At 39.9% G+C, this 13,649-nt stretch overlaps 1 protein-coding gene across 2 annotated transcripts; it reads right to left on the bottom strand.

Moving 5' to 3' along the window:
- Nucleotides 1-721: 721 nt before the first annotated feature.
- Nucleotides 722-13,417, bottom strand: Tnfrsf17 (TNF receptor superfamily member 17). 2 transcript variants are annotated; one of them, XM_063226556.1, is made up of 5 exons: nucleotides 13,068-13,417; nucleotides 10,767-10,910; nucleotides 4,205-4,328; nucleotides 3,703-3,849; nucleotides 722-1,229 (listed from the first exon to the last, which is right to left on the bottom strand). In XM_063226556.1, exons 3-5 carry the CDS (start codon nucleotides 4,320-4,322, stop codon nucleotides 949-951), a joined length of 546 nt encoding a protein of 181 aa, XP_063082626.1. In that variant the 5' UTR covers nucleotides 4,323-4,328; nucleotides 10,767-10,910; nucleotides 13,068-13,417; the 3' UTR covers nucleotides 722-948. The 2 variants fall into 2 exon arrangements, with proteins under 2 accessions (XP_063082626.1, XP_003478214.2); XM_003478166.5 differs by lacking the exons at nucleotides 10,767-10,910; nucleotides 13,068-13,417 and having other exon boundaries at nucleotides 4,205-4,548.
- Nucleotides 13,418-13,649: the final 232 nt, after the last annotated feature.

Below are 13,649 nucleotides of genomic sequence, written 5' to 3'. Positions count from 1 at the left end.
GACATCACACATACGTTAGCTATCTTGCTATTCCACATTCTGTCATGCAAGGACACAAGAAGAAGCCTCTCACCAGGTGCCAGCAGCATAATCATGGACTTCTCAGTCTCCAGAACTATGAAAATAAATATATCTTCATAGTTAAGGTATTCTGTTATAGCAACACAAGCAAAAACAATCACTTATTTTCTCTTAGTTTCTGTCATCATCTGTAAAATGGGGATAATAATAATGGTTCACCTGCATTATAGTATTTTGTGCACATCAAATGAGTTAGTCCTGCGAAAGCACTTGGGATAGTCCCTGGCACGTTAGTAAGCTTATATAAGTTTTACCTGTTATTATTATCACATATACTCAATCTGAGCTAAGAATACTGTATACCACACCTTTCTCACAGTTTGTAATTATAGCTTGTTTGTATCATTATGCTGCCTGATGCTTCTTCTAACCATCTAGGCGTTCCACAATGAACTGGCATGACTGACTCTAGGTAGGCTTCTCCTATCAAACAAAGTACCCAGGATACCTTGCTTGATTAACAATCAAGAAGAGGGCCTGGGGATTTAGCTCAGTGGCATAAGCACCTGCCTTGCAAGTGTGTGATCATGAGTTCAATCCCTGGTACTGATAAAAAAAAAAAAACAAGAAGAATCTAATCTTTCTTTAAATATATTTGTACATGTATAAAAGAAAAATATGAGACTGGGGGTTTCATAGATTGCAATAACTTTTTTCCACTGCGTCAAGAGTTTAATCGTGACACCAAAGAATTTTCCAATTAAGGCCCAACAACAAGATAGGTGAATATATCTAGAGTGGAGGCTTTCCAGATTTACAGAACAAAAAGTTTGTATTAGCAGCTAATAAATACAATTATCCTAAACAGATTCATTGTTTCCTTCTGAGAAGATTCTCAAGGTAGCTCTACACCAAACAAAAGGTTAATTATTTAGTACAAATTGATTTCTCTATCTCCATGACACTTGAAGTGGCTGGCAAGCTCTTGCAGTAGTCATTTGTCTTCGTAGTGACAAGAATGGTTGCACCCTCCTCCAAGGCTGGGAGCGGGAAGAAATGGTCAGAGTCAACCTTTAGTTTGCTCTTAACACAGTCTTCACAGATACATTCTTCGACTGTGTACCCCTGGCTTCTCGGAAGAATGATTTCATCGTGGGTCTTGCTATCATCGAGGCCAGCATTAACCGCTGCATCCAGCAGAACAGATTCTGATGATACAGAAACAGAAACATTGACCTGAGCTTTCCTGGAGAGATCATAATCTATGATATTTTTTTTGTCTTTTTCTTTTTTTTTTTTATCGGTACCAGTATCGAACTCACAACCACACACTGGCAAGGCAGGCAGGCGCTTATGCTGCTGAGCTAAATCCCCAGCCCCGAGAGATCATAATCTTAGCAGGATGTATCAGAACTCAACGCAGTGTGAGGAGAATGCCTATGGTCTGCACCAGGACCAAAACATGGCTTATTTGGTGATACAATGCTTGTAAGTGCTTGTTTATTTCTATTGGCCAGATTTAAAAATCAAGAGATTTCACAAACAAATCTGGACAAATAGAACCTTTAAAAAACAACAAAATGCAGCAACATAGAACCAGAGTGACATGTTTATCAGTACCAGGGATCAAACTCACAATCACCTGCTTACAAGGCAGGCACTTATGCCTACTGAGCTAAATCCCCAGCCCCCAGAGTGAAATGTATTAACTATAGTCAATAGCAGCAGTTGCTTTGAGGCAGGCTATGGGCTCATAGGTTGGCAGTCACTACCTGGTCCAGTACATGTCTTTATTACCTACTTGGCTCTTGCAAGCAGTAAAGTTTTGAACTTACCACACAGATGAAAATGACAGAAATTACCATATATCGAAGCACTAAAATAAACACATGGGTAATGTTTTAAAATACAAAAGTAAAGATGCTTCTCTTGGAGAACATTTTGCAACAGATGAAAAAATTTTGAAATGAATCTCATATAATCACATAAGGAAGGAGTCTCCACAAGGTCCCAGTTATACCCCTGTGTGGTGTAAGTTTCCTACTTCCCAACATTCCAGTGTAACTCTATCTTCTGAAATGTCATACTTAGACTCGCTCTACGAGTAAGCCAGACCCAGGAAGAAAAATACTTTGTGACTTCACTTATATATAGAATCTAAAGAAGTTTAATAAATAGAAGCAGAGAGAATCCTGGTTTCCAGGGCAGATAGGTGTGGGAAATGGGGAGCTAGTAGTCACAGGATATATATTACAGATATGTAGGATGAATAAATCTGGAGAGTTAATGTGTGGTATGAAGATTTCAAGTGCTCTCACCACTGAAAAGAAGAGATAACAATGCGAGGAGATGGAAATGTTATTTGCTTGACTATTGAAATGATTTCACTATGTACATGTATATCAAAGATGTATACCTTAAGTAGATATAATTTTTATTTTATGCTGAAAAATTCATTCTCCACTTGTCTACTAGATGCCACAGGGGAGAAAGAAAAATGAATAAATTATGTGGATCAAGCTTCTACCTCTTCTGCTGTACTAGCAAGCAAATCAGGTGGATGCCTTACAGATTATGTCTGGAAAATACATGCAGAAAGAAATGGGGTAATGGCTGCTTGCTTGTGTTTGAGAATCAGATCACTGGGAAAGCTGCTTCAGAAATATTTTTATCTTAAAGGGTTCTCAGGCAGAACCTTTACTTCTTTGAGACTGTTTCTCTTCTGCTTAGTAAAGAATTTTTAAAAAATTTTTTTTCTTAGCCGGGCATGGTGGCTGATGCCTGTAATCCCAGCACTCAGGAGGCTGAGGCAGGAGGATCTTTGCGAGTTCGAGACCAGCCTGGGCTACAAAGTGAGCTCAAGGCCAGCCTGAACTGCATAGCAAGACCCCCTAAACTGTCTCAAAAAAAACACCAAAAAAATTTTTTTTTCTTCTTCTTTCTTTTTATCCTTAAAGTAAAATGGATTTGGGGTAGGGGGAAAGAATGTTTTGAAATGGTTCCTCAACTAATCCAGGAACAACTAGTTATTCATTTCTAGCATTTTTCAATAGAAAAATGTTCACTCAAGCATATAACACTTATATTTGTATTAACTTTTTTTTTTTGTACCAGGGATCAAACTCACGACCTCGTGCTTGCCAAGTAGGCACTTATGCCACTGAGCTTAACCCCCAGCCCCTATTTGTATTAACTTGATTACAGACCTTGCCAAATATGCTTTTTCAACAACAACAACAACAAAGGTTTTTCTGATAATATCAGGTCCAGTGAGCAATTTCTAGTCAAATCTTTTTTTTTTTTTTTTTTTGGGTACCGGAAATCAAATTCAGGACCTTGTGCTTACCAGGCAGGAACTGTGCCACTGAGTGATATGCCCAGCCTCAGTGAGCAATTTCTAATAGAAGAACATTTAATCAATGTGCTAACTTTAGTCACAGATGTTTTCCAAGGAAAATTACTCCAATAGAGTAATCAATTACCATGAGAAAGGGTGAGAAGACTGATGTTGTAAGGAGATGTGTAAAGGTGTCAGTGCAGACGGAAGCTTACTTTTGATGTGACTGCCACTAACACACCTGGAAGGACTGTGACTAAATAAAATAGTGTTAGAAAAGGAAATGAGTCTCAAAATAGCCTCCTTCCGGAAACAGATTTCTAAAAAGTCACCATCAAACCAACCTGCGTTTTTAAATTGATCCTTTAGTGGCTCGGAGTTCATCTTCCTTAACAAGAACATCAGCACAAAAACTGCCAAAGAAACTATCAAGCTCAGGAACAAGCAGGCCCAGAGAATAGCATTCGTTCCTTTCACTGAAGGAGCTGTACCTTTATCAAAAGAATGTCAAAGAGATAATGAGCTGATAGCATAATATTCACATTAAATATGAATTGCTCACTATTTGATTCCTCTAACTCATCAGCATTGATTTTTAAGTTCTAAATAACCACTTAATTTTAAAAGTTGATAAAAATATATGTCACCCGCAGAGCTGAATAATTTGAGCTCAGTTCTGCATAATTGCTTTATTCTTGTATACTTTGAGATCGTTGCCTTATTTCTGTTCTCTTTTTGATTCGGCAAAACCTTACCATTCTTCCCCCATAATATTTATTCACTAAATGAATAATCAGTATCGAATCTTACACGGCAATGGACAGCAGTGGGTGTGTTCTTACTTACCTGCGTTGCAGTAGCGCTGACAGGGTGGAGGAGGGAATTTGGAACACCGAAGGTGACATGGTTTGCAAGCACGCAGCAAACTGTCAAAATATTCTTCTTGGAAGCACTGGTGAGCCATCTGGAACTCAATTACAAAAAGAAGCATCAGAATGACAGAAAGAACTGCATAGAAGGACAAGTGAAATCTCAAGAATTCCCCGGCACATGGAGCAACAGCAACTAGAATGCTGAAGGAACAAAGAACTTGACACCACACTGTTGGTTCTGTGGGGACCGGCAGCACTGTGGCCGAGGATTTGAATACCAGCTCTAATTCATGTTTCTCAGTTTAAGGCCTGGGTGTGGTAAGATGGGCTGTAACATCAGGCAAAGCATATCTGAAACAGAAACTGCTTATTTATAGATGAAACTTCCCAACCAGATGCCAGTTACAAGATGCAAATAGGCCCAGGGATTAGCAGATGCTTCAAAAAGCATCTTCTGAGCATCTCTTTATGTGACAGGTCTAGGAAATAGACAAGACTAGGTCTATGCCTTTTAAGCAGTTGAAACTGAACAGTGAAGAGAGTAATAGATAACCCTGAAGTAGAGTAGTAACTGACAACAGGTGGTAAGGAAAAAGGAATCAAACATGATTCTCAGGCTCTGAACCCGGGAAGAATTGCAGCACATTGACAAAAACAGGGAAGTCAGAGGTAATAGCAAGATGGTGAAGGGAAAATAGGTTTGGGAATTACATTATTATTAAAGAATTCTAGGATCCATTGTTGAAAATTTAGAGACCACAATGAGCAGATAAAAAGAAAAATACTCAGAGTGCCATCATCCAAGCATCTACCAATATTCACTTAGCCTCCTGCCTGCTTTGTTTTTGGGGGTTCTTGTGTTTGGTTGGTTGGTTGACTGGTTTTTTGGCAGTGGTGGTAGTACTGGGAGCTGAATTAGGGACACCTCTACTCTTTTTTTTTTTTTTTTTTTTTTGTCTTTTTTTTCCTTTTTATCGGTACCAGGGATCGAACTCACGACTGCTTGCTTGCCAGGGAGGCGCTTATGCTGCTGAGCTAAACCCCCAGCCCCGGGACACCTCTACTCTTGAGCCACACATATCCCCAGCTCTTTTTATTTTCAAATATATGATTCTTCTACCTCAGCCTCCCTAACAGCTGGAATTACAGGTATGTACTACCATGCCTGTCACCATTATCCATGAATGCATCCTAGAGGTTCCCATCATGCTGCTTACATGTACCATTTGACCACCCCCTGGTAAAAATCCAGTAGGAGTTTCTGAATGAATGGACAGAAAGTCGTAGTACATTGCCCTTGTTACATAAGTGGAATCATTTGGGTTTGCTTTTAACCATATTAAATGAGATACCATATTAAGAGATCCCAAGATCAGTCCAAAATACAGAACTCAGGTCCAGGGATTTAGCTCAGTGGTATAAGCACATGCTTGGCAAGGAAGAGGTCGTCAGTTTGATCCCTGGTACAAACAAACAAACAAAAAACAGAACTCAACAGGCACAAAGTTACATAACTATAAACCCAACTAATTGGGAGACTGACAGGGGAGGATCTTAAGTTAAATGAGCCTGAACAACTCAGCAAGAATCTATCTCAAGTTGTTAAAAAGGGCTGGGGCCAGGTGTGGTAACACATGCAAGAAATCCCAGCAACTGGGAGACTGAGGAAGAAAGATCAGGGGTTTGAGGTCAGCCTGGGCTGCAGTGAACTCAAGGTCAGCATAGACTGCACACTGAGACCCTGTCTCCAATTAATTAAAAGGGGTGGGACTGGTTCAACTGCCAGTACCCTCACCTTCCCTTACAGACTGACACACAGGGACTCAATTACAATGCAAGGAAACTACGATCTACAAACTTAGTAAAGTGATTTTCTCATGAGTTGATGGAGGGAAGAAGAGCACAAAATAGGCTTGATTTTTAAGTACTGTTTATATTTTATTAAACGGAATGGTCTTTGACAATTCTATTTTCCTTTCATTGTGTTTTATGAAACTCCATAGTTCAATGCCCAGTACTGTAAAATGGTGAGGGATAATAGTCATATAAAAAAGACATCAGTAAGTGAAAAATGTGGGGTGCTGAATTGTGCATATAATATGGCCAGAAGTGTTTATAAACACAGTAAGTAGGATCTGTACATATGAGTAAGCCAAAGCTTCCTCTGGAAAGGTACAAGAAGGATGAATACTAGCTATTGCCTCTGGCAAAAGACAGATCTAGAGTCTATTAAATGTGTTTGATAGTGTTTGAAAAGTTATTTTTAATAATTATGATTTTTAAGAATCATTTTATTTTTATTTTTATTTTTATTTTTAAATCTTTTTATTAGTACATGCTTGTGATACCTAATGAATACATTCGCTGCGGGGAGTTGGTACATATACACAGCACATCTTAGTCCTTGTTAGTTCCTCTTCTCTCCTTCCCCCTTCACTCCATCCCTAGATCTCCTTCTGTCTGCAAAAGGTCTACCTTCCTGTCCTTCTATCTTCCTTTTATCTTCCTTTTATTTTACTCTTTATATTATCTATGCTTTGGTTTCTCACATAAGAGAAGCAATGCAATATATTTAACCTCCTGTGTCTGATTTAGTTCACTTAGCATTAGGGTCGCGTGGTGTATCCATTTTCCTACAAATGACTCAAGATTATCATAAAGAACAATCATTTTCTTAAAGGGACAGAATGTGGAGAAGGGAAGAAAACAAAGGGAAAGGCAGCTTTCTCTGGCACACTTCCTTACTCTTAAGAGCTAGCAAGTTCAGCAGAAGCAGTTTCTAATCATTGATAGGTGACATGCAGCAGCCCAGAGATGGCTTCATCCTCAGACAGGCCTTTTCGATCTGCAGGGTGGGCTCCCGGGCACCAGGCCACGGAGCTTCATCCTGCTTTCTCTTTCCACGAAAGCTTACTTTTGTTTATAATTTCAAGTCTGAACAAAGAGCACAGGCCCTGGAGTGTTTGACCCAGAGAAGAGTTCAAAGGAGGCCAGTTGAAGTTACTGTGGTTCTTCCCCGTCCCTGGAGCTATGATTTAAATGTGCCTGCAAGGATTCTTGCCTTAGTATCTCCCCAGTGTGGTGGTACTAAGAGAAAGTGGCACCTTGAAGAGGCAGAGTCTTGTGGGCAGTCATTATGTCACTGGGGCATTCCCTTGGAGGGAATCCAAGTGGTTCCAGTAGGACACTGAATTACTTCTCCCAAAAATGGGTTCTTAGAAGAGTGAACTATCTCCTCCTTTTCTCATGCTTCCCATCTGAACATTTTATCTCTCCATGCCCTTAGACTTCTAGAATTGTGAGCTATATGAACATCTTTTCTTCACAAAATATGCAGCCTTGGGTGTTGTGTTATAGCATCAGAAAATGAATGAATACACTCAGGCTAGTTGTTCAGCTCAGCCTGATTCTGCGAGGAAACCTCGTGATCCCTCCAATAAAGGCCCTTTTTAGTATAAGTTTGATTCAGTTTGAGTTACTAGCAATCCAAAAATAACAATAAAACCCTTAGCCACATTAAACAGTTGTTGGCTGAAAGTGTAGCTGGATTCTCCAAAAGGAACACATAAAATGGTACCTTTATCTCACCTGCTTGATCATGGATCCTTTTTCTTTTCTTTTCTTTTCTTTTGTCTTTTTTGAGACATAGTCTTGTGCTATGCAGTCAGGCTGGCCTTGAGCTCACTTTGTAGCCCAGGCTGGTCTCAAACTCCCAACGATCCTCCTGCTTCAGCCTCCCGAGAGCTGGGATTACAGGCGTGAGCCATCACGCCTGGCTAATGGATCCTTTTTCTCCAAATGAATACTTTTGAACTTATATTATGTGGAACACAATTTAGGGAAAATTAGGCCAAGTTATCGCCACAGTTCTCTCCAGTTAACGAAGCCTGTGATTTTGGGAGTTAGCAAAGTAGCAATAAAATAGAAACAGCAGGATTTTAAAACAATGTGGGGTTTTTTAGTTTTTTTTAAGTTTCATAGGAGAAAATATTGATGTCATAACATCATCAAAGGAGCTCTATGTCCGACCTTATTCAATATGGAAAGAACAGAGGACAGCCAGCATCAGCTAAAGCTTTGGCCTTCAATCTCAGTCTACTAAAGGAAAGAGACTCTAGCTCGAAGCAACCATCAGAGAGATGCTGCAAAAAGTAGTGACATTTATTCGGTAAAATCAAAGTGTTGCAGTGTATGCAGGGCAGAATAAACCGAATATATCCAAAGAGGCTGGGGCGAGGGGAAGGTTTTAATGGCAAAGTGAGGAAGATTACATACAACATTTTCAAACAATAACACATTCCTGTAATCTGAGTAACTCAGAGGCGGAGGCAAGATGATTCAAGTTTGAGGCTTCCTGGGCAACTTAGTGAGATCTTTCTCCAAAATAAAAAAGGTGGGGTTGTAGCTCAGTAGTAGAACACTTGCTGAACAAGTACAAGGATGTGAGTTCCATTCAGCACAAAGAAAAAGGAAAGCCAAACATGATGGTACACACCTGTGTCCCACTGATCTGCAAGGCTGAGGCCCCATCTAGGCAACTTAGCAAAACGCTGACTTAAAATTGCAAAAATCTGAAGCCTGGGAATATGAAGACCCTTAGTTATATTCCCAGTACTGAAGAGGTGGGGAGCGGATGATCCTTGACCACAAAGACTAGTAAAAAAGATTCTGCCAGTCTAAGGTTAAACAGATATTTGCTTGGCAAATGTCCTCACCAAACTATGTTTTAAGAAAAACTACAGTGGCCTTTAGGCAAGATTTCTGGTTCTGGAAGAGTCTTTTGTTAATAGATCTAGTTATCAGGCATGCATGCATGAGATTTCCTCTTTCATAACTCCCAGTTTATTTCTTCTTACATTTTTGTCAGGGCTTGACAAAAGTGACTCTACTTCGATTGTGACAACTTTCTAGTAGCTTGTTCTATGAGGGAAATTCCACCCAACTCAGGAGTCTTCCTCTAAAATTACTAAATTAGGGCAAATTTTCATAGAAAAGCATTTTAACTTTAACTTTTAACCCCAAACCAAAAGAATACAATTTCATTGTAGAAGTTTAAAAGATTTTTGACTTGAAAAGGAACATCTAAACCTGTATAAGCAGATTTCTCCAGAGATACAGGACAAACCCGATGTATATATAGATGCTCCTCACTAATAGTGGGCCATTGAAAACTGAAGATAGGAACACAACCTACTGAACAACAAAGTGTCTAGCACAGGACACTGTAGACTGCTGGTTGTTTGTACTCACAATCGCACGGCTGACTGCTGTGGCTTGCTGCTGCTGCCCAGGGTTAAAAGAGAATGTCAACAGGATACAAAATCATACACAAGACCCAACAGAGTTCCTATATGCCAACAGTGAACCCACTGAGGAAGAAAGCAGGGAAACATTTCCATTCATAATAGCCTCAAGAAAATTGCTTACCTAGGAATCAACCTAGCCAGGGAAGTGAAAGATCCGCACGAGGAAAACTATGGAAAAAGGCACTGAAGAAGCATCAGAAGATGGAAAGACCTCCCATGATCATGGACCGGCACAATTTGTTAAGACGCCTTATAACCAAAAGCAGATTCAATGCAGTCTTATTAAAATACCACCAACATTCTTTATAGAACCAGAAAAAAAACTACCCTAAAATTTGTATGGAAGCCAAATAGACCCAGAATAGTCAAAGCAATCTTAAGCAAAATGAGCAAGGCTGAAAGTATCAAAACACCTACTTTCAAGTTATACCACAAATCCATAGTGCCTGAATAGTACTCAAATAGCAAAGAAATAATAGCAAAAAACAACAAATAGGATTATACCACGTTAAAAATCTACACATCAAAGGAAACAGCAGAGTGAACAAATAATCTAGGGAATGCAAGAAAATCTTTGTTAGCTGGTCTTCTGATGGAGGACTAATATTTAGAGTATGTAAGGAACTCAGCTTCCCCTGCAACAAATAACTCAATCAATAAATGAACAAATGAGTTGAACAGATATTTTTCAAAAGAAGTAATAAAAATATATGTGAAAAAATGTTGGACATCTTTAGTTATTAGGGAAATACAAATCAAAACTCTTCTGAGATTCCATTTCACCCCAGTCAGATTGGCTATCATCAAGATTACAAAAAATGAATACTGGCAGGATGCAGGGGGAGGGACCCCTGACATCGCTTGTAGTAATGTAAACTAGTACAACCACTATAGAAATCAGTATGGAGGTTCCCCAAAATACTAAAAATAGATCCTGTTTTACTTCTGTTAAGTATATTCCCAAAAGAATCAAAGACAGGACACTATAATGATACTCACATACCATATATATAATGGAGCAATCACAACAGCTATGATATATTTACACATATCTCATATTTATACATATATATGTGTATACACACACATATAGCTATATATACATATATGGAGAAGGAGATTTATTAAATGCAATGGGATCAGGTGGTTATGGAGGCTAAGAAGTTCCAAGGTTTACAGTCACCAACTGGACCCCAAAAGAGCCAATGTGTAAGTTCTAGCCCAAAATACCTCTTGGCATGAGACCCAAGAAGAGCAGATACTTCAGGTCAAGTCTAAAGGCAGGAAGAAACTGATGGCCCAGCTCAGCAGGCAAACAGACAGGAGGAGTCCTCTTGTACTCTTGAAGGGTCAGCCTTCTTGTTCCTTTCATGCCTGCAAGTGAATGGATGATAGCCACCCACACTCGGAAAGGTCATTCACTCTACTCAGTCTAACAGTGCAAATGTTAATCTCATCCAAAAACAGCAACCAGACACACTTGAATCATGCTTGACCTAATATCTGCACAACCCTTGTCCCAATCAAATAAGATATAAAGTATCACGAGGCCTTTGATAGCACATCCTATTGTTACAGGAAGCAGAGTTAGTCAGAAATATTATAGGCAGACAGGGCTAGTCCCTTGAAGAAGCTGGTACAGAGGACAAATGTCTGGTGATCTTGGAGGAGACACATACCTCTTGCTGTGGGCCAGATCTCAAAACAGAAGGCAAAACAATGCAACCACACCCTAACTATAAACCTTAGGGATTAAGTGTGGATCACCTTGAGAAGCCAGGAGTCACCATCCCAACTCCCTATAGGAAGAGTCACTTATCTATAAAGAATGCTTGCTTGCTGTGTGACTTGCTACCCCATTTGTCCCTGATTTAGTCAATTTTACCTGAACAATTAAACTTACTCTTTGACCATAGCTCTGTCCCACCTCATGCTTGTCTACTTCGAGAATTCCCAGTTCTCCCCACTTTAGATCCACCTCACTTCATGCTTTAACATAAAATGATTAATATAAAAATCCCTAGAAAAGACAGAGTCCCTGGCAACCCACTCGGGACCCCTTCTGTCTCTCTCTCAGACAGAATCTTTCTTTCTCTCAATAAATATTTCTGTTCTTAACCTCCCTTGTTCCTAAAATTCACTCTTCAGTATTAGAGAACATGAACTTGAACTGGACACATAGTAGGTTGGGAGTCTCATTCTCCTATATCACTATCATTGCCTTCTCTTGGACTTCTTCAATAATCTCTATGCTATATCAACCTGGTCACTGTGAAAGGTGTGTCCCAGAATTCATATTTGTGTAAGGTAGCAGGATAGGATGGCCAAAAAAGGACTTTGTTCAGAGTATGCTGATTTAAATGTTAATCACTTTTTAAAAAACACCTTCAAATCAACATCTAGATGGAGTGACCTGATCATCAGAACAGATCCCATTAATACAATTTTCCCCTCCTCAGCATCAGGTAGGACTGTATATTTCAGACACTCATTTGAAGTCACATGTGGATGAGAACTTGATTCTTGACCAAGGAACTTTGATCAGGAGGCATGTGTTACTTGAAGGTGGAAGCTCTCAGAGCCACAGTCTCCTGTTAGCTATGGTGGCTGGCAAAACTTCACTTGGGGACAACTCCGTGGTCCTGGGTTCTTCCAGAAGAGTAATGGGGAACATAGCTATGGGTGGCATTGTTAGGGACTGAATGTTTGTGTCCTTCAAAAATCGTATGTTGAAGCCCTAATCCTAGTGTTTTACAGAGGGGGCTTTGAAGGGTGATTATGTTTAAGTGAAATGGTGGGAAGAGTGCCTTCATGATAGTATTAGTGCCCTTATTGAAGAGGAACATTCTCTCTGTCTCTCTTTCCTTTCTTCCAGGAGCATGTTCAAAAAAAGGTCATGTGTAGAGAGGTCACACTGACTCCATTTTGTCCCAGACATATTTGGTTGACAATGTTATGGGGAAAAGTGCAGGCTTTGAAACATTGCCCCCACCCTAAGGTAAAACACGAGGTCCTGTAAGGACAAAAAGCAAACAAGTTACATAATCTAAGCATGTGCAATTTGAGTTTCTTTGTTCTTTATCTTAATAAAAGCTACCTGTTTAGGCTGGCCGGGTGGCAGCCATTTTGCTGACTCTTATTGTGTGGAAGTCTTTATTTTCCCTTTGCCTACAGAACCCCAACAGCTATGCGAACAGCAGCTAAACAAGGAGGAGATAGTCCATTGCCAGACACCAAACCCTTTGACACCTTGATCTTGGTCTTCTAGCCTCCAAAACTATGAGAAATAAATGTCTGTTGTCTGAACTGCCCAGTCTGTGTTATTTAGTTATAACAGCAGAAGTAAACTAAGATTCCTCCTTGCATAAATAAAAAATTAGTCCCTAAGATTTGGATGGTGTTTGTTACCTAATAGAACCTCAATTATCCTAGCACCATCCTAGTACCTAGTATCCAAAGCCATTGTATCTACTGCCATGCAACACTGCCTCCTTACTTCCACTCACAATTTCTTTACAGTAACTTACATACCAAACAAGTCTTCTGGTGTATTGCAGTTCAAAGTGAAAGTGGCTTCAAAAGAATCTAACAAGAATACAAAGGTACCACAAACACCAAGCCAGGAGTCATGGCCCTCCAGCAGACGCATGAATTCCACAGGGCTTTGTTTCTTCTTCCACTTGAAACAGAGCTTCAGGGAAGCAGCCTCATTTAGGCGAGCAGGAGGAGATGAAAACAGCTCAGAGCCAGGACCTAAGGAGGCAGGGAGCTGGCGCCCAGCTGGGCAAGTCCTACATCTCATAAAGAGCGCCTTCCCCCTTCCTCCTTAGATCTGCGAATATTCCTCAGAAAGCTTGTTTTCTGGTGGATATGAAAAGGCTAATTTGATTTGGGGCCAATTCTCGAGACTGCTAGTTTACCATGAAGATTTCCTTTGAAGATCAGCTCTTCTGAACTTTCTCTCAGCACCATCAAAAATGCCACCTCTTGTCAGCTCTTTAGAAATTTTCAAAGTGGCTTCACTTTGATCTCCAGCGAGTTCCAATTGTTTGCAATTGTAAGGTGTGCCGTGTTGAGGAATTTGTTTCCTTTTTTTTTTTTTAAATCACTGAT

This window comes from Cavia porcellus, unplaced genomic scaffold, assembly GCF_034190915.1.
Source record: "Cavia porcellus strain 051 isolate PalLab524CR breed Dunkin Hartley unplaced genomic scaffold, mCavPor4.1 scaffold_16, whole genome shotgun sequence".
NCBI lineage: Eukaryota > Metazoa > Chordata > Mammalia > Rodentia > Caviidae > Cavia > Cavia porcellus.
This window is presented reverse-complemented; position numbering and strand designations above follow the sequence as displayed.

Excerpts from the sequence above, each read along its gene's own strand:
- Tnfrsf17 (XM_003478166.5), bottom strand. The coding sequence starts at position 4,349 with ATGCTTCTTTTTGTAATTGAGTTCCAGATGGCTCACCAGTGCTTCCAA. Across the intron at positions 3,850-4,204 it reads TCAGCGCTACTGCAACGCAG|GTACAGCTCCTTCAGTGAAA; the intron begins GTAAGTAAGAAC and ends CTTTTGATAAAG. Across the intron at positions 1,230-3,702 it reads GGATCAATTTAAAAACGCAG|AATCTGTTCTGCTGGATGCA; the intron begins GTTGGTTTGATG and ends CTGTATCATCAG.